Below are 21,548 nucleotides of genomic sequence, written 5' to 3'. Positions count from 1 at the left end.
GAGAGACCTGGGAGCCTTCCTGACCAGCGGAGCTGTGACAGAAAATGGCGCCGTGTGCTGAGGAGATAGGCCCCGCCCCTTTTCCGGCGGGCTCGTCTCCCGCTATTTAGTACATTTAGGCAGGGGTAAATATCTCCATATAGCCTCTGGGGCTATATGTGAGGTATTTTTAGCCTTTTTAAAGGTTTTCATTTGCCTCCCAGGGCGCCCCCCCCCAGCGCCCTGCACCCTCAGTGACTGCCGTGTGAAGTGTGCTGAGAGGAAAATGGCGCACAGCTGCAGTGCTGTGCGCTACCTTAAGAAGACTGCAGGAGTCTTCAGCCGCCGATTCTGGACCTCTTCTTGCTTCAGCATCTGTGAGGGGGCCGGCGGCGTGGCTCCGGTGACCATCCAGGCTGTACCTGTGATCGTCCCTCTGGAGCTTCATGTCCAGTAGCCAAGAAGCCAATCCATCCTGCACGCAGGTGAGTTCACTTCTTCTCCCCTCTGTCCCTCGTTGCAGTGATCCTGTTGCCAGCAGGAATCACTGTAAAATAAAAAACCTAAGCTAAACTCTCTAAGCAGCTCTTTATGAGAGCCACCTAGAATTGCACCCTTCTCGGCCGGGCACAAAATCTAACTGGCTTGGAGGAGGGTCATAGGGGGAGGAGCCAGTGCACACCACCTGATCCTAAAGCTTTACTTTTTGTGCCCTGTCTCCTGCGGAGCCGCTATTCCCCATGGTCCTTTCAGGAACCCCAGCATCCACTAGGACGATAGAGAAAATACAGGTATGGGTCATTAGGTCACCACTATTGGTCGACATGCAGTAGGTCGGCATGGCCATTAGGTCGACATGAGGTTTTTTTAAACTTTTTTTGGTGTTGTTTTTTTCGTAAAGTGACGAGGAACCCCAATTAGTGCACCGTGTCCCCTAGCATGGTAAGTGAACGCCATGCAGGTTACCGTTCCCAATTCTAGTCTACGTGGATCGTAAAGAATGAAAAAGTAAAAAAGTTATAAATTCATGTCGACCAATAGTAGTCGACCGAATGACTGTCTACCTAAGTGTTGTCGACCTAATGACCCTATCCCAGTAATACAACCCATATAATAAATATTTCCTTACTTCTCCAGATGTGGGGTTGATCGAATGTTAAATCTTATGACAGATGATGCAGCGCCTCCATTTTCTGGTGTGTGCGGTGACTGTGACGCCCTCTCTGTTGCGGGAGGGCTCTTTACATCGAGTCTCACAGCCCTTCTCCTTCCCCTCCGCTTCTTCTCAGCCTGAGCATTTTCTAAGGACTCACACTTGATTTCAACTTTGCTCTCCTCAACTGGAGGGTCTTCTTTTTCACTTTCTTTTTTTATTTTCTCTTCTGCAAAAGGGCAGAACATATTTTAAGAGTAGCTCGGAAAACCTGTCTCACACTTACAGGAGTATCCATTGTGGCCAAAGTTTTCCCACGCAAAAGCCCAGATCCCGATGCTGGAGGTAGGAGACACCACTTTGGAAGGGGAGAAATTACAGACTAATTAAGCTCTGGCATCCTTGTGCCCCCCCCCCCCCCCTCCCCAAATGACTTGGGGGGGGGGGGGGGGGGGGGAGAGAAGACAAGGGTGCCAGAGCAAGTGCCACAGATTTTTCCTAACAATAACGAATGTAGGAAATAAAAATCAGACTTGTCTGGGGTATGAGTGAAAAAAGACGATGCAGTGTTTTCTATAGAAATCAGAGTCTCATTTTCTCTCCTTTAATTTCATAGGAAAATCTTCTGCGCACAGTTGTATATGCCCCCTAGACTCCGTTAATAGAACTTGTTTGTACTGAGCAATGGGACAGATGTATTAAGCCTGGAGAAGTGATAAAGTAGTGAAAAGTGAAAGTGATAACACACCAGCCAATCAGCTCCTGTCATTTTTGAAGCCGTAATGATTGGCTGGTGCATTATCACCTTCCACTTATCCAGGCTTAATACATCTGTCCCAATATTCCTTTGGGAGATAACGGAACTAGTTGGCTTTTTAAAATGTTCTCAAATTTTTCTCAGTACTGGGACCTGTAGAGGGGGCCCTGTCTAAAACTTACACCAGCTGGAAATTGGAAAGTCATCACAAATTAACCCCCAAACTTACAATTTTTTTTTTTTTTTTTACCAGATAAATTGCAATATTTGTGTATGTGCAACTAGATAACCAATGCACTGGGCTGAAATCCTACAGCTTAAATGAAGATGGTGGTGGTGTTCTTCTGCCATGGCAGTGATGCTATACGTAATGAGCTGTGCCAGACACTCGGTCAAGAACATGGTCCATTTCTCATTTACGGATCTCCAAACAGCTACCAGTGTAACAATGTATGATAAATAATGCTCCTACCAGGTCATGACTGGACTGCACACTGTAGTTCAATTCAGTAGCAGCATAAGGAATGGCTGATTATGTACACACAGATGCACTCGTACAAAAAACAAATTTTAAATTATACCTAAAGAAGCATTTATCTATGGCAAAGCCAATTAGAACCATAAATCCAAAAACCCACATACCAGTGTCTGCCTTCAACTTCTCCAAGGCATCTGCAAGAATGGTTCTCAGCTCTTCTAGTGGCTATACAGGAGATAATAGATTGGGAGAAAAGATTTGGGTACTTAAGAGAGTCAAAACAAAAAAAGTACACAGTAAATATTAATAATAAAAAGGATACCAAGCAACACCCTTCACACACTAGGATTTTATTCTATTTTGAAATTGATGTATTTTTTTGAGCTATATCAAACTAATAGGCAATAATCAAGGTTCCCGCAAGCAAAAGAACGTATAGGGAATAAAGCAGGTTGAGATAACAAATGCAAATACAGTGCAACCATAAAAAAGGAAGTCAGATTCCAAGGGAGGTGATTCAATTATCTTGCAGTGGTTTGTGTTGTGCCAACATCACGGCTGAGCTGACATCTAAACTACTCCCCGCTATTGTATGTCCTGGTAATGTTTACCTGTGCGCCCGAAGCCACAGCCTCCTCGCATATTGCGATAACTTTATACAGATGCCCATCCCGCTGCTCCAGACGTGCAAGACACTCCCAATATCGGGAAAGCTTCCTTGCTTCCGGAACATTTTGAATCTGCTTTTCAAGTATTAAAAGGACTTCTTCCTTTGGACAACCCTACAAGACAGACAACAGAACATCTAAATATATGTCGTACCATATCTTGCAGTAATTTCATGTATTTACCGTATGAACCACAGAATGCATTGTAAAGAGTTGTAACTGCTGGGTTATGTAATGGGGATATTTCATATATCTATCTACACAATCTGCAGAAGTCACATGTGGGTGAACAAGTTATAGAAGCAACAGCTCTGTGTGAAGCCAGTTGGGCACTAAATAAATTATATAGTGTAATAAATTATATATAGTACAAAAGCTTTATACAGCGATAATAATAAGATTTTAAACCTACCGGTAAATCTTTTTCTCCTAGTCCGTAGAGGATGCTGGGGACTCCGTAAGGACCATGGGGTATAGACGGGCTCCGCAGGAAACATGGGCACTCTAAAGACTTTAGAATGGGTGTGCACTGGCTCCTCCCTCTATGCCCCTCCTCCAGACCTCAGTTAGAGAAACTGTGCCCAGAGGAGACGGACAGTACGAGGAAAGGATTTTTGTTAATCTAAGGGCAAGATTCATACCAGCCCACACCATCCACACCGTATAACCTGGAATATACGCAACCAGTTAACAGTATGAACAAAACAGCATCAGCCAACGACTGATCTTAACTGTAACATAACCCTTATGTAAGCAACAACTATATACAAGTCTTACAGAAATATGTCCGCACTGGGACGGGCACCTAGCATCCTCTACAGACTAGGAGAAAAAGATTTACCGGTAGGTTTAAAATCTTATTTTCTCTTATGTCCTAGAGGATGCTGGGGACTCCGTAAGGACCATGGGGATTATACCAAAGCTCCAGACCAGGCGGGAGAGTGCGGATGACTCTGCAGCACCGATTGAGCAAACATGAGGTCCTCATCAGCCAGGGTATCAAACTTGTAGAATTTTGCAAAAGTGTTTGAACCCGACCAAGTAGCTGCTCGGCAAAGCTGTAAAGCAGAGACGCCTCGGGCAGTCGCCCAAGAAGGGCCCACCTTCCTAGTGGAATGGGCCTTACCGAATTTGGTAACGGCAATCCAGTCGTAGAATGAGCCTCCTGAATCGTGTTACAGATCCAGCGAGCAATAGTCTGCTTAGAAGCAGGAGCGCCAACCTTGTTGGCTGCATACATGACAAACAGTGACTCTGTTTTCCTAACCCGAGCTGTCCTGGCTACGTAAATTTTTAAAGCCCTGACTACATCCAGGGACTTGGAATCCTCCAAGTCTCCCGTAGCCACCGGCACCACAATAGGTTGGTTCATATGAAACTATGAAACCACCTTAGGCAAAAATTGAGGACGAGTCCTCAACTCTGCTCTATCCACATGGAAAATCAGATAAGGGCTTTTGTAAGACAAAGCCGCCAATTCGGACACCCGCCTTGCAGATGCCAAGGTCAACAACATGACCACCTTCCAAGTGAGAAATTTTAATTCAACCGTTTGAAGAGGTTCAAACCAGTGAGATTTTAGGAACCTTAACACCACGTTAAGGTCCTACGGTGCCACTGGGGGCACAAAAGGAGGCTGGATGTGCAGCACTCCCTTTACAAAAGTCTGGACTTCTGGGAGAGAAGCCAATTCCTTCTGAAAGAATATAGATAGACTCCATTAAAGGTACAGATTTCGGCCCTAACTTCAGGCCCATATCCACTCCTGTCTATAGAAAGTGGAGAAAACGGCCCAGGTGGAAATCTTCCGTAGTAGCATTCTTGGCTTCACACCAAGATACATACTTCCTCCAGATACGGTGATAATGTTTCGCCGTCACCTCCTTCCTAGCCCTTATCAGAGTAGGGATGACTTCCTCCGGAATACCTTTCCCAGCTAGGATTCGGTGTTCAACCGCCATGCCGTCAAACATAACCGCGGTAAGTCTTGGAACACGCAGGGCCCCTGCTGCAACAGGTCCTCCCTGAGAGGTAGAGGCCATGGATCTTCTGTGAGCATCTCCCGAAGATCCGAATACCAGGCCCTTCTAGGCCAATCTGGAACAATGTATATTGTCTGCACTCTTTTTCGTCTTATGATTCTCAATATTTTTGAGATGAGAGGAAGAGGGGGGAACACATAGACCGACTGAAACACCCATGGTGTCACCAGGGCATCTACCGCTACTGCCTGAGGGTCCCTTGACCTGGCACAATACCTCCGAAGCTTCTTGTTGAGGCGTGACGCCATCTTGTCTATTTGAGGAAGTCCCCAAAGACTTGTTATCTCTGCAAAAACTTCCTGATGAAGTCCCCACTCTCTAGGATGGAGATCGTGTCTGCTAAGGAAGTCTGCTTCCCAGTTGTCCACTCCCGGAATGAAGACTGCTGACAGAGCGCTTATGTGATTTTCCGCCCAGCGAAGAATCCTGGTGGCTTCCGCCATTGCCACTCTGCTCCTTGTCCCGCCTTGGCGGTTTACATGAGCCACGGCTGTGACGTTGTCTGATTGAATCAGAACCGGTAGGTCGCGAAGAAGATTCTCTGCATGTCGTAGGCAGTTGTATATGGCCCTTAATTCCAGTATGTTGATAGGTAGACAAGCCTCCTGGCTTGACCATAGTCCCTGAAAGTTTCTTCCTAGTGTGACTGCTCCCCATCCTCGGAGGCTCGCGTCCGTGGTCACCAGAACCCAGTCTTGAATGCCGAACCTGCGACCCATTAGAAGGCGAGTACTCTGCAGCCACCACAGGAGAGACACCCTGGCCCTGGGGGACAGGCTTATTTTCTGATAAATTTGAAGATGGGATCCGGACCACTTGTCCAGAAGGTCCCACTGAAATGTCCTCGCATGAAACCTGCCGAAGGGGATGGCCTCGTAGGTCGCCACCATTTTTCCCAGTACTTGAGTGCATTGATGGACTGACACTCTTGTCGGGTTTAACAGGTCTCTGACCATGTTCTGGAGTTCCTGGGCTTTTTCCATTGGGAGAAAAAATAAGATTTTACTTACCGATAAATCTATTTCTCGTAGTCCGTAGTGGATGCTGGGGACTCCGTCAGGACCATGGGGAATAGCGGCTCCGCAGGAGACAGGGCACAAAAGTAAAAGCTTTAGGATCAGGTGGTGTGCACTGGCTCCTCCCCCTATGACCCTCCTCCAAGCCTCAGTTAGGATACTGTGCCCGGACGAGAGTACACAATAAGGAAGGATTTTGAATCCCGGGTAAGACTCATACCAGCCACACCAATCACACTGTACAACCTGTGATCTGAACCCAGTTAACAGCATGATAACAGCGGAGCCTCTGAAAAGATGGCTCACAACAATAATAACCCGATTTTTGTAACAATAACTATGTACAAGTATTGCAGACAATCCGCACTTGGGATGGGCGCCCAGCATCCACTACGGACTACGAGAAATAGATCTATCGGTAAGTAAAATCTTATTTTCTCTGACGTCCTAGTGGATGCTGGGGACTCCGTCAGGACCATGGGGATTATACCAAAGCTCCCAAACGGGCGGGAGAGTGCGGATGACTCTGCAGCACCGAATGAGAGAACTCCAGGTCCTCTTTAGCCAGGGTATCAAATTTGTAGAATTTTACAAACGTGTTCTCCCCCGACCACGTAGCTGCTCGGCAGAGTTGTAATGCCGAGACCCCTCGGGCAGCCGCCCAGGATGAGCCCACCTTCCTTGTGGAATGGGCCTTGACAGATTTAGGCTGTGGCAAGCCTGCCACAGAATGTGCAAGTTGAAATGTGCTACAAATCCAACGAGCAATCGTCTGCTTAGAAGCAAGAGCACCCAGTTTGTTGGGTGCATACAGGATAACAGCGAGTCAGTTTTCCTGACTCCAGCCGTCCTGGAAACCTATATTTTCAGGGCCCTGACAACATCTAGCAACTTGGAGTCCTCCAAGTCCCTAGTAGCCGCAGGTACCACAATAAGCTGGTTCAGGTGAAACGCTGACACCACCTTAGGAAGAAACTGGGGACGAGTCCGCAGCTCTGCCCTGTCCGAATGGACAAACAGATATGGCTTTTGTGAGACAAAGCCGCCAATTCTGACACTCGCCTGGCCGAGGCCAGGGCCAACAGCATGGTCACTTTTCATGTGAGATATTTCAAATCCACAGATTTGAGCGGTTTCAAATGTGATTTGAGGAATCCCAGAACTACGTTGAGATCCCACAGTGCCACTGGAGGCACAAAAAGGGGGTTGTATATGCAATACTCCCTTGACAAACTTCTGGACTTCAGGAACTGAAGCCAATTCTTTCTGGAAGAAAATTGACAGGGCCGAAATTTAAACCTTAATGGACCCCAATTTGAGGCCCATAGACACTCCTGTTTGCAGGAAATGCAGGAATCGACAGAGTTGAAATTTCTTCGTGGGGCCTTCCTGGCCTCACACCACGCAACATATTTTCGCCACATGTGGTGATAATGTTTTGCGGTCACCTCCTTCCTGGCTTTGACCAGGGTAGGAATGACCTCTTCCGGAATGCCTTTTTCCCTTAGGATCTGGCGTTCCACCGCCATGCCGTCAAACGCAGCCGCGGTAAGTCTTGGAACAGACCTGGTACTTGCTGAAGCAAGTCCCTTCTTAGCGGCAGAGGCCATGAGTCCTCTGTGAGCATTTCTGGAAGTTCCGGGTGCCACGTCCTTCTTGGCCAATCCGGAGCCACGAGTATAGTTCTTACTCCTCTACGTCTTATAATTCTCAGTACCTTGGTTATGAGAAGCAGAGGAGGGAACACATACACCGACTGGTACACCCACGGTGTTACCAGAACGTCCACAGATATTGCTTGAGGGTCTCTTGACCTGGCGCAATACCTGTCCAGTTTTTTTTGTTCAGGCGGGACGCCATCATGTCCACCTTTGGTCTTTCCCAACGGTTCACAATCATGTGGAATACTTCCCGATGAAGTCCCCACTCTCCCGGGTGGAGGTCGTGCCTGCTGAGGAAGTCTGCTTCCCAGTTGTCCACTCCCGGAATGAACACTGCTGACAGTGCTATCACATGATTTTTCGCCCAGCGAAGAATCCTTGCAGTTTCTGCCATTGCCCTCCTGCTTCTTGTGCCGCCCTGTCTGTTTACGTGGGCGACTGCCGTGATGTTGTCCCACTGGATCAATACCGGCTGACCTTGAAGCAGAGGTCTTGCTAAGCTTAGAACATTGTAAATTGCCCTTAGCTCCAGTATATTTATGTGGAGAGAAGTCTCCAGACTTGATCACACTCCCTGGAAATTTTTTCCCTGTGTGACTGCTCCCCAGCCTCTCAGGCTGGCATCCGTGGTCACCAGGACCCAGTCCTGAATGCCGAATCTGCGGCCCTTTTGTAGATGAGCACTCTGCAGCCACCGCAGAAGAAACACCCTTGTCCTTGGAGACAGGGTTATTGGCTGATGCATCTGAAGATGCGATCCGGACCATTTTTCCAGCAGATCCCACTGAAAAGTTCTTGCGTGAAATCTACCGAATGGAATCGCTTCGTAAGAAGCCACCATTTTTCCCAGGACCCTTGTGCAATGATGCACTGACACTTTTCCTGGTTTTAGGAGGTTCCTGACTAGCTCGGATAACTCCCTGGCTTTCTTCACCGGGAGAAACACCTTTTTCTGGACTGTGTCCAGAATCATCCCTAGGAACAGCAGACGTGTCGTCGGAAACAGCTGCGGTTTTGGAATATTTAGAATCCACCCGTGCTGTCGTAGAACTACTTGAGATAGTGCTACTCCGACCTCCAACTGTTCTCTGGACCTTGCCCCTATCAGGAGATCGTCCATTTTCTTTGAAGAAGAATTATCATTTCGGCCATTACCTTGGTAAGGATCCGGGGTGCCGTGAACAATCCAACCGGCAGCGTCTGAAACTGATAGTGACAGTTCTGTACCACGAACCTGAGGTACCCTTGGTGAGAAGGGCAAATTGGGACATGGAGGTAAGCATCCCTGATGTCCCGGGACACCATATAGTCCCCTTCTTCCTGGTTCGCTATCACTGCTCTGAGTGACTCCATCTTGATTTGAACCTTTGTATGTAAGTGTTCAACTATTTCAGATTTAGAATAGGTCTCACCGAGCCGTCTGGCTTCAGTACCACAATATAGTGTGGAATAATACCCCTTTCCTTGTTGTAGGAGGGGTACTTTGATTATCACCTGCTGGGAATACAGCTTGTGAATTGTTTCCACTACTGCCTCCCTGTCGGAGGGAGACGTTGGTAAAGCTGACTTCAGGAACCTGCGAGGGGGAGACGTCTCGAATTTCCAATCTGTACCCCTGGGATACTACTTGTAGGATCCAGGGGTCCACTTGCGAGTGAGCCCACTGCGTGCTGAAACTCTTGAGACGACCCCCCCCCCACCGCACCTGAGTCCGCTTGTACGGCCCCAGCGTCATGCTGAGGACTTGGCAGAAGCGGTGGAGGGCTTCTGTTTCTGGGAATGGGCTGCCTGCTGCAGTCTTCTTCCCTTTCCTCTATCCCATGGCAGATATGACTGGCCTTTTGCCCGCTTGCCCTTATGGGGACGAAAGGACTGAGGCTGAAAAGACGTTGTCTTTTTCTCCTTTATACGGCAATACTTCCATGTGCCGTTTGGAATCTGCATCACCTGACCACTGTCGTGTCCATAAACAACTTCTGGCAGATATGGACATCGCACTTACTCTTGATGCCAGAGTGCAAATATCCCTCTGTGCATCTCGCATATATAGAAATGCATCCTTTAAATGCTCTATAGTCAATAAAATACTGTCCCTGTCAAGGGTATCAATATTTTCAGTCAGGGAATCCGACCAAGCCACCCCAGCGCTGCACATCCAGGCTGAGGCGATCGCTGGTCGCAGTATAACACCAGTATGTGTGTATATACTTTTTAGGATATTTTCCAGCCTCCTATCAGCTGGCTCCTTGAGGGCGGCCCTATCTGAAGACGGTACCGCCACTTGTTTTGATAAGCGTGTGAGCGCCTTATCCACCCTAAGGGGTGTTTCCCAATGCGCCCTAACTTCTGGCGGAAAAGGGTATACCGCCAATAATTTTCTATCGGGGGAAAACCACGCATCATCACACACTTCATTTAATTTATCTGATTCAGGAAAAACTACAGGTAGTTTTCACACTCCACATAATACCCTTTTTTGTGGTACTTGTAGTATCAGAAATATGTAACACCTCCTTCATTGCCCTTAACAAGTAACGTGTGGCCCTAAAGGAAAATACGTTTGTTTCTTCACCGTCGACACTGGAGTCAGTGTCTGTGTCGACCGACTGAGGTAAAAGGACGTTTTAACGCCCCTGACGGTGTTTGAGACGCCTGGACAGGTACTAATTGGTTTGCCGGCCGTCTCATGTCGTCAACCGACTTGCAGCGTGTTGACATTATCACGTAATTCCTTAAATAAGCCATCCATTCCGGTGTCGACTCCCTAGAGAGTGACATCACCATTACAGGCAATTGCTCCGCCTCCTCACCAACATCGTCCTCATACATGTCGACACACACGTACCGACACACAGCACACACACAGGGAATGCTCTGATAGAGGACAGGACCCCACTAGCCCTTTGGGGAGACAGAGGGAGAGTTTGCCAGCATACACCAAAAACGCTATAATTATACAGGGACAACCTTTATATAAGTGTTTTTCCCTTATAGCATTTTAATATATATAGTCATATCGCCAAATAAGTGCCCCCCCTCTCTGTTTTAACCCTGTTTCTGTAGTGCAGTGCAGGGGAGAGCCTGGGAGCCTTCCCACCAGCATTTCTGTGAGGGAAAATGGCGCTGTGTGCTGAGGAGAATAGGCCCCGCCCCCTTTTCGACGGGCTTCTTCTCCCGTTTTTCTGAGACCTGGCAGGGGTTAAATACATCCATATAGCCCCCAGGGGCTATATGTTATGTATTTTTAGCCAGAATAAGGTACTATCATTGCTGCCCAGGGCGCCCCCCCCCAGCGCCCTGCACCCTCAGTGACCACTGCTATGAAGTGTGCTGACAACAATGGCGCACAGCTGCAGTGCTGTGCGCTACCTTATGAAGACTGAAAAGTCTTCTGCCGCCGGTTTCTGGACCTCTTCACTTTTCGGCATCTGCAAGGGGGTCGGCGGCGCGGCTCCGGGACGAACCCCAGGGTGAGACCTGTGTTCCGACTTCCTCTGGAGCTAATGGTGTCCAGTAGCCTAAGAAGCCAATCCATCCTGCACGCAGGTGAGTTCACTTCTCTCCCCTAAGTCCCTCGATGCAGTGAGCCTGTTGCCAGCAGGACTCACTGAAAATAAAAAACCTAACAAAACTTTTACTCTAAGCAGCTCTTTAGGAGAGCCACCTAGATTGCACCCTTCTCGGCCGGGCACAAAAATCTAACTGAGGCTTGGAGGAGGGTCATAGGGGGAGGAGCCAGTGCACACCACCTGATCCTAAAGCTTTTACTTTTGTGCCCTGTCTCCTGCGGAGCCGCTATTCCCCATGGTCCTGACGGAGTCCCCAGCATCCACTAGGACGTCAGAGAAACCCTCTTTTGTTCCGTGTCCAGAATCATGCCTAAGAAAGATAGCCGAGTCGTTGGAATCAACTGTGACTTTGGTAGATTTAGAATCCAGCCATGTTGCTGCAGCACTCTCAGGGAGAGCGACACGCTTTTCAGCAACTGATCTCTCGATCTCGCTTTTAATCAGGAGATCGTCCAAGTACGGGATAATTGTGACTCCCTGCCTGCGCAGGAGCACCATCTTCTCCGCCATCACCTTGGTGAAAATCCTCGGGGCAGTGGAAAGCCCAAACGGCAACGTCTGAAACTGGTAATGACAGTCCTGTACAGCGAATCTCAGGTACGCCTGATGAGGGGGATATATGGGGACATGAAGGTATGCATCCTTTATGTCCAGTGACACCATAAAATCCCCCCCCTTCCAGGCTGGAGATAACTGCCCGGAGCGATTCCATCTTGAATTTGAACTTTTTCAAGTACAGGTTTAGGGATTTTAGATTTAGAATGGGCCTGACTGAGCCATCCGGTTTCGGGACCACAAACAGGGTTCCCCTGTTGAACTAGGGGAACCTCGACAACCACTTGTTGTTGACACAGCTTTTGAATTGCAGCTAAAACTATCTCCCTTTCTGGGGAAGAAGCTGGTAACGCCAATGTGAAAAGCCGGCGAGGAGGCACGTCTTTGAATTCCAGCTTGTATCCCTGGGATACAATTTCCATTGCCCAAGGATCCACGTCTGAATGAACCCAGATGTGGCTGATGAGTCGAAGACGTGCCCCCACCGGCGCGGACTCCCTCAGTGGAGCCCCAGCGTCATGCGGTGGATTTAGTAGAAGCCGGGAAGGACTTCTGCTCCTGGGAACTAGCCGTAGCAGGAATTCTTTTCCCTCTACCCTTACCTCTGGCGAGGAAGGAAGAGCCCCGACCTCTTCTGGACTTATGCGGCCGAAAGGACTGCATCGGATATTGTGGTGTTCTCTTTTGCTGTGGGGGAACATAAGGTAAAAAAGTAGATTTACCCGCAGTAGCTGTGGAAACCAGGTCCGCGAGACCTTCCCCAAATAAAACCTCACCCTTGTAAGGCAAAACTTCCATATGCCTCTTTGAGTCGGCATCACCCGTCCATTGTTGGGTCCACAGGGCTCGCCTAGCAGAAATCGCCATGGCGTTAGCTCTCGAACCTAGCAGCCCAACGTCTCTCTGAGCGTCTCTCATACATAAGACTGCGTCTTTAATGTGACCTAAGGTCAATAAAAATAAGATTTTACTTATCGGTAAATCTATTTCTCGTAGTCCGTAGTGGATGCTGGGGACTCCGTAAGGACCATGGGGATAGACTGGCTCCGCAGGAGACATGGGCACTTTAAGAAAGAAAGAATTTAGGTGCTGGTGTGCTCTGGCTCCTCCCTCTATGCCCCTCCTCCAGACCTCAGTTAGAGAAACTGTGCCCAGAAGAGCTTACAGTACAAGGAAAGGATTTTGGTAATCCAGGGCAAGATTCATACCAGCCACACCAATCACACCGTATAACTTGTGATAAACTTACCCAGTTAACAGTATGAACAACAGAAGAGCATCAGGACAACCCTGATGCAACCATAACATAACCCTTATTGAAGTAATAACTATCTACAAGTATTGCAGAAGAATTCCGCACTTGGGACAGGCGCCCAGCATCCACTACGGACTACGAGAAATAGATTTACCGGTAAGTAAAATCTTATTTTCTCTGACGTCCTAGTGGATGCTGGGGACTCCGTAAGAACCATGGGGATTATACCAAAGCTCCCAAACGGGCGGGAGAGTGCGGATGACTCTGCAGCACCGATTGAGCAAACACAAGGTCCTCCTCAGCCAGGGTATCAAACTTGTAGAACTTTGCAAAAGTGTTTGAACCTGACCAAGTAGCCGCTCGGCAAAGCTGTAATGCCGAGACCCCTCGGGCAGCCGCCCAAGAAGAGCCCACCTTCCTAGTGGAATGGGCCTTAACTGATTTTGGCAGCGGCAATCCAGCCGCAGAATGAGCCTGCTGAATCGTGTTACAGATCAAGCGAGCAATAGTTTGCTTTGAAGCAGGAGCACCAAGCTTGTTGGAAGCATACAGGATAAACAAAGACTCTGTTTTCCTGACCCTAGCCGTTCTGGCTACATAAACCTTTAAAGCCCTGACCACATCAAGCAACTCTGAATCCTCCAAGTCAGTAGTAGCCACAGGCACCACAATAGGTTGGTTTATATGAAAGGATGAAACCCCCTTTCGGCAGAAATTGTGAACGGGTCCGCAATTCTGCTCTATCCGCATGGAAAATCAGATAGGGGCTTTTATGTGACAAAGCCGCCAACTCTGACACACGCCTAGCCGAAGCCAAAGCTAATAGCATGACCACCTTCCACGTGAGATAATTCAACTCCACCGTTTTGAGTGGTTCAAACCAGTGGGATTTCAGGAAACTCAACACCACGTTAAGATCCCAAGGTGCCACTGGAGGAACAAAAAGGGGGCTGAATATACAGCACTCCCTTTACAAATGTCTGAACTTCAGGTAGAGAAGCCAACTCCTTTTGAAAGAAAATGGATAGGGCCGAAATCTGGACCTTAATGGAACCCAATTTTAGACCCAAATTCACTCCGGACTGTAGGAAGTGAAGGAAACGGCCCAGCTGGAACTCCTCCGTAGGAGCATTCCTGGCCTCACACCAAGCAACATATTTTCGCCATATACGGTGATAATGTTGAGCTGTCACGTCCTTCCTAGCCTGTATCAGCGTATGAATGACCTCATCCGGCATGCCTTTCTCCGCTAGGATCCGGCGTTCAACCGCCATGCCGTCAAACGCAGCCGCGGTAAGTCTTGGAACAGACAGGGCCCTTGTTGCAACAAGTCCTGTCTTAGAGGAAGAGGCCACGGGTCCTCTGTGAGCAGTTCTTGCAGATCTGGATACCAAGTCCTTCGTGGCCAATCTGGAACAATGAGTATTGTTCTCACTCCTCTTTTTCTTATTATCCTCAGCACCTTGGATATGAGAGGAAGAGGAGGAAATACGTAGACCGACTGGAACACCCACGGTGTCACCAGGGCGTCTACAGCTATCGCCTGAGGGTCTCTTGACCTGGCGCAATGCCTCTGTAGCTTTTTGTGGAGTCGGGATGCCATCATGTCCACCTGTGGCAGTTCCCACCGACTTGTAATCTGCGCGAAGACTTCCTGATGAAGTCCCCACTCTCCCGGGTGGAGGTCGCTGCTGAGGAAGTCTGCTTCTCAGTTGTCCACTCCCGGGATGAACACTGCTGACAGTGCGCTTAAGTGATTCTCCGCCCAGCGAATTATTCTGGCGGCTTCCGCCATCGCCACTCTGCTCCTTGTGCCGCCTTGGCGGTTTACATGAGCCACTGCGGTGATGTCTGACTGAATCAGAACCGGTTGGTCGCGAAGCAGGGTCTCTGCTGGACGTAGGGCGTTGTATATGGCCCTTAGTTCCAGGATGTTGATGTGAAAGCAAGTCTCTTGACTTGACCACAGACCTTGGAAATTTCTTCCCTGTGTGACTGCACCCAAACCTCGGAGGCTTGCGTCCGTGGTCACCAGGACCCAGTCCTGAATGCCGAATCTGCGGCCCTCGAGAAGGTGAGCGCTCTGCAGCCACCACAGGAGTGACACCTTGGCCCTAGGGGATAGGGTGATTAACCGATGCATCTGAAGATGTGATCCGGACCACTTGTCCAGTAAGTCCCATTGAAAGGTCCTCGCATGGAACCTGCCGAAGGGAATGGCCTCGTATGATGCCAACATCTTTCTCAGGACACGAGTGCAGTGATGCACTGACACCTGTTTTGGTTTTAATAGGTTCCTGACCAGTGTCAGGAGTTCCTGAGCTTTCTCCATCGGGAGATCAACCCTTTTCTGGTCTGTATCTAGAATCATGCCCAGGAAAGGCAGACAAGTCGTAGGAACCAACTGCGACTTTGGAATATTTAGAATCCAGCCGTGTTGCCGTAACACTTCCAGAGAAAGTGCTACACTGATCAGCAACTGCTCTCTTGATCTCGCTTTTATGAGGAGATCGTCCAAGTATGGGATAATTGTGATTCCTTGCTTCCGCAGGAGTACCATCATTTCTGCCATTACCTTGGTAAATATTCTCGGTGCCGTGGAGAGACCAAACGGCAACGTCTGAAATTGGTAATGACAATCCTGTACCACAAATCTGAGGTACGCCTGATGGAGGTGGATAAATGGGGACATGAAGGTATGCATCATTTATGTCCAGAGACACCATAAAATCCCCCCCTTCCAGGCTTGCGATGACCGCTCTCAGCGATTCCATCTTGAACTTGAACCTTTTCAGGTTCAGGGATTTTAAATTCAGTATGGGTCTGACCGAACCGTCCGGTTTCGGGACTACAAACATGGTCAAATAATAACCCCTTCCCTGCTGAAGGAGGGGAACCTTGACCACCACCTGTTGAAGATACAATTTGTGAATTGCAGTTAACACTATTTCCCTCTCGTGGGGGGAAGCTGGTAGGGCCGATTTCAGGTATCGGTGAGGGGGCATCTCTTCGAATTGCAGCTTGTATCCCTGAGACACAATATCTATTGCCCAGGGATCCAACTGGGAGTGAACCCACTTGTGGCTGAAATTTCAAAGACGTGCCCCCACCGGGCCTAGCTCCGCCTGTGGAGCCCCAGCGTCATGTGGTGGATTTTGTAGAGGCCGGGGAGGACTTCTGTTCCTGGGAACTAGCTGTGTTGTGCAGCTTCTTTCCTCTGCCCCTGCCTCTGGCCAGAAAGGACGCACCTCGGACTTTCTTGTTTTTCTGTGATCGAAAGGACTGCATTTGATAATACGGTGCTCTCTTAGGCTGTGAGGAAACATGGCAAAAATTTTTACTTTCCAGCAGTAGCTGTGGAGACCAGGTCCGAGTGACCCTCCCCAAACAATTCCTCACCCGTGTAAAGTAAAACCTCCATATGCCTTTTTGAGTCGGCATCACCTGTCCATTGCAGAGTCCACAGGACCCTTCTGGCAGAAACTGACATAGCATTTCTTCTAGAACCCAGCAGACTAATGTCTCTTTGAGCATCTCTCATAAAGGACAGCGTCTTTAATATGCCCCAAGGTCAACAATACAGTATCTTTGTCCAAGGTCTCAATTTCCTCAGATAAGGTATCCGTCCATGCTGCTACAGCACTACACACCCAGGCCGACGCGATCGCCGGCCTCAGCAAGGTACCCGAATGTGTATAAATGGACTTCAGGGTAACCTCCGGTTTGCGATCCGCAGCATCTTTGAGGGTTGCCGTATCCTGTGACGGCAGGGCTACCTTCTTGGATAAGCGTGTTAAAGCTTTGTCCACCTTAGGGGAGGATTCCCAGCGTAACCTGTCCGTTGGCGGGAAAGGATACGCCATAAGAATCCTTTTGGAAATCTGCAGTTTTTTATCTGGAGATTCCCAAGCCTTTTCACATAACTCATTTAGCTCGTGTGAGGGGGGGAAAGGTTACCTCCGGTTTCTTTTCCCCATACATATGCACCCTCTTGTCAGGGACTGGGGTTTCCTCTGTGATGTGCAACACATCCTTAATTGCTATAATCATATAACGGATGGATTTAGCCAATTGAGGCTGTAACTTTGCATCATCGTAATCGACACTGGAGTCAGAATCCATGTCGGTATCTGTGTCAACAATTTGGGATAGTGGGCGCTTCCGAGACCCCGACGGCCTCTGCGACATAGGATCAGGCACAGGTTGGGACCCTGACTGTCCTGAGGCTTCAGCTTTTTCTAACCTTTTATGCAAGGAATTAACATTATCATTTAAAACCTTCCACATATCCATCCAATCAGGTGTCGGCGGAGACACCACATTCATTTGCTCCCGCTCTGCTTCCACATAGCCTTCCTCGTCAAACATGTCGACACAAGCGTACTGACACCACACACACAGGGAATGCCCTTTTTGAAGACAGTTCCCCCACAAGGCCCTTTGGAGAGACAGAGAGTATGCCAGCACACCCCAGCGCTATAAACCCAAGAATAACACAGTAACTTAATGTTAACCCAGTAGCTGCTGTTTAGATTGATTTTTGCGCCTAATTATGTGCCCCCCCCCTATCTTTTTACCCTCTTCTACCGTGTATCTGCAGGGGAGAGCCTGGGGAGCTTCCTCTCAGCGGAGAAAAAATGGCGCTGGTGAGAGCTGAGGAAGAAGCCCCGCACCCTCAGCGGCAGGCTTCTGTCCCGCTTAAAATAAGAATTTACTTACCGATAATTCTATTTCTCGTAGTCCGTAGTGGATGCTGGGAACTCCGTAAGGACCATGGGGAATAGTGGCTCCGCAGGAGACTGGGCACAAAAGTAAAAGCTTTAGGACTACCCGGTGTGCACTGGCTCCTCCCCCTATGACCCTCCTCCAAGCCTCAGTTAGGATACTGTGCCCGGACGAGCGTACACAATAAGGAAGGATTTTTGAATCCCGGGTAAGACTCATTCCAGCCACACCAATCACACCGTACAACTTGTGATCTGAACCCAGTTAACAGTATGATAACAGAGGAGCCTCTAGGAAGATAGCTCACTACAACAATAACCAGATTTAGTTAACAATAACTATGTACAAGTATTGCAGACAATCCGCACTTGGGATGGGCGCCCAGCATCCACTACGGACTACGAGAAATAGAATTATCGGTAAGTAAATTCTTATTTTCTCCGACGTCCTAGTGGATGCTGGGAACTCCGTAAGGACCATTGGGATTATACCAAAGCTCCCAAACGGGCGGGAGAGTGCGGATGACTCTGCAGCACCGAATGAGAGAACTCCCGGTCCTCCTCAGCCAGGGTATCAAATTTGTAGAATTTTGCAAACGTGTTTGCCCCTGACCAAGTAGCTGCTCGGCAAAGTTTTAAAGCCGAGACCCCTCGGGCAGCCGCCCAAGATGAGCCCACCTTCCTTGTGGAATGGGCATTTACTGATTTTGGCTGTGGCAGGCCTGCCACAGTATGTGCAAGCTGAATTGTACTACAAATTCAACGAGCAATGGTCTGCTTAGAAGCAGGAGCACCCAGCTTGTTGGGTGCATACAGGATATTTTCAGGGCCCTGACAACTTCTAGCAACTTGGAGTCCTCCAAGTCCCTAGTAGCCGCAGGCACCACAATAGGTTGGTTCAGGTGAAACGCTGACACCACCTTAGGGAGAAACCGAGGACGAGTCCTCAATTCCGCCCTGTCCGAATGGAAAATCAGATAGGGACTTTTGCAAGATAAAGCCGCCAATTCTGACACGCGCCTGGCCGAAGCCAGGGCCAACAGCATGGCCACTTTCCATGTGAGATATTTTAAATCCACAGATTTAAGTGGTTCAAACCAATGTGATTTGAGGAACCCCAAAACTACATTGAGATCCCAAGGTGCCACTGGAGGCACAAAAGGAGGCTGTATATGCAGCACTCCCTTGACAACGTCTGGACTTCAGGAACTGAAGCCAGTTCTTTCTGGAAGAAAATCTCCAGGGCCGAAATTTGAACCTTAATGGACCCCAATTTGAGGCCCATAGACACTCCTGTTTGCTGGAAATGCAGGAATCGACCCAGTTCAAATTCCTCCGTTGGGGCCTTCCTGGCCTCACACCACGCAACATATTTTCGCCAAATGCGGTGATGTTTTGCGGTCACATCCTTCCTGGCTTTGATCAGGGTAGGGATGACTTCCTCAGGAATGCCTTTTTCCTTTAGGATCCGGCGTTCAACCGCCATGCCGTCAAACGCAGCCGCGGTAAGTCTTGAAACAGACAGGGTCCTTGCTGGAGCAGGTCCCTTCTTAGAGGCAGAGGCTACGGGTCCTCTGTGAGCATCTCTTGAAGTTCCGGGTACCAAGTCCTTCTTGGCCAATCCGGAGCCACGAGTATAGTTCTTACTCCTCTCCGTCTTATAATTCTCAGTACCTTGGGTATGAGAGGCAGAGGAGGGAACACATACACCGACTGGTACACCCACGGTGTTACCAGAGCGTCCACAGCTATTGCCTGAGGGTCCCTTGACCTGGCGTAATACCTGTCCAGTTTTTTGTTGAGGCGGGACGCCATCATGTCCACCCTTGGTTTTTCCCAACGGTTCCCAATCATGTGGAAGACTTCTGGATGAAGTCCCCACTCTCCCGGGTGGAGGTCGTGTCCACTCCCGGAATGAACACTGCTGACAGTGCTATTACATGATTTTCCACCCAGCGAAGAATCCTTGCAGCTTCTGCCATTGCCCTCCTGCTTCTTGTGCCGCCCTGTCTGTTTACGTGGGCGACTGCCGTGATGTTGTCCGAGTGGATCAGCACCGGCTGACCCTGAAGCAGAGGTCTTGTTTGGCTTAGAGCATGCATGTCCAAACTGCGGCCCTCCAGCTGTTGAGAAACTACACATCCCAGCATGCCCTGACACAGCTTTAGCATTCTCTGACAGCAAAACTGTCAGGGCATGCTGGGATATGTAGTTTCACAACAGCTGGAGGGCCGCAGTTTGGACATGCCTGGCTTAGAGCATTGTAAATGGCCCTTAACTCCAGAAAATTTATGTGAAGTGATGTCTCCAGGCTTGACCCCAAGCCCTGGAAATTTCTTCCCTGTGTGACTGCTCCCCAGCCTCGCAGGCTGGCATCCGTGGTCACCAGGACCCAGTCCTGAATGCCGAATCTGCGGCCCTCTAGAAGATGAGCACTCTGCAACCACCACAGGAGAGACACCCTTGTCCTTGGGGACAGGGTTACCCGCTGATGCATCTGAAGATGCGATCCGGACCATTTGTCCCGCAGGTCCCACTGGAATGTTCTTGCATGGGATTGCTTCGTAGGAAGCCACCATTTTTCCCAGGACCCTTGTGCATTGATGCACTGAGACTTGGCCTGGTTTTAGGAGGTTTCTGACTAGCTCGGATAACTCCCCGGCTTTCTCCTCCGGGAGAAACACCTTTTTCTGGACTGTGTCCAGGATCATCCCTAGGAATAGAAGACGAGTCGTCGGGATCAGCTGCGATTTTTTGATATTGAGAATCCAACCGTGCTGCCGCAGCACTACTTGCGATAGTGCTAACCCGACTACCAACTGTTCCCTGGATCTCGCCCTTATCAGGAGATCGTCCAAGTAAGGGATAATTTAAAACTCCTTTCCTTCGGAGGAGTATCATCATTTTGGCCATTACTTTGGTAAAGACCCGGGGTGCCGTGGACAATCCTTGATGAGAAGGGTAAATTGGGACATGACCAGAGACACCATATAATCCCCTTCTTCCAGGTTCGCGATCACTGCTCTGAGTGACTCCATCTTGAATTTGAACCTCTGTATGTAAGTGTTCAAAGATTTTAGATTTAAAATAGGACTCACCGAGCCGTCCGGCTTCGGTATACCAACAGCGTGGAATAATACCCCTTTCCCTGTTGCAGGAGGGGTACCTTGATTATCACCTGCTGAGAATACAGCTTGTGAATGGCTTCCAATACCGCCTCCCTGTCGGAGGGAGACGTCGGTAAAGCAGACTTTAGGAAACGGCGAGGGGGAGACGTCTCGAATTCCAATTTGTACCCCTGAGATACCACCTGAAGGATCCAGGGGTCCACTTGTGAGTGAGCCCACTGCGCTCTGAAATTCTTGAGACGGGCCCCCACCGTGCCTGAGTCCTCTTGTAAAGCCCCAGCGTCATGCTGAGGACTTGGCAGAAGCGGGAGAGGGCTTCTGTTCCTGGGAACTGGCTGTCTGCTGCAGCCTTTTTCCTCTTCCTCTGCCACGGGGCAGAAAAGAGGAGCCTTTTGCACGCTTGCCCTTATGGGGCCGAAAGGACTGCGCCTGATAATACGGCGTCTTCTTATGTTGAGAGGCTACCTGGGGTAAAAATGTGGATTTCCCAGCCGTTGCCGTGGCCACCAGGTCTGATAGACCTACCCCAAATAACTCCTCCCCTTTATAAGGCAATACTTCCA

At 49.2% G+C, this 21,548-nt stretch overlaps 1 protein-coding gene across 1 annotated transcript in view; it reads right to left on the bottom strand.

Moving 5' to 3' along the window:
• CKAP2 (cytoskeleton associated protein 2) overlaps window positions 1-21,548 on the bottom strand; it is a 112,726-nt gene that overhangs the window by 30,731 nt on the left and 60,447 nt on the right. The window contains exons 6-8 of the mRNA XM_063951918.1: window positions 2,979-3,149; window positions 2,532-2,592; window positions 1,109-1,361 (exon numbers count right to left, since the gene is read on the bottom strand). Coding sequence (XP_063807988.1) covers window positions 1,109-1,361; window positions 2,532-2,592; window positions 2,979-3,149 — 485 coding nt within the window. The remainder of the gene's footprint in view (window positions 1-1,108; window positions 1,362-2,531; window positions 2,593-2,978; window positions 3,150-21,548) is intronic.

Source organism: Pseudophryne corroboree, chromosome 2 (genome assembly GCF_028390025.1).
Source record: "Pseudophryne corroboree isolate aPseCor3 chromosome 2, aPseCor3.hap2, whole genome shotgun sequence".
NCBI lineage: Eukaryota > Metazoa > Chordata > Amphibia > Anura > Myobatrachidae > Pseudophryne > Pseudophryne corroboree.
Note: the sequence above shows the minus strand (reverse complement) of the source record. Positions and strands in the feature narration are given on the sequence as shown.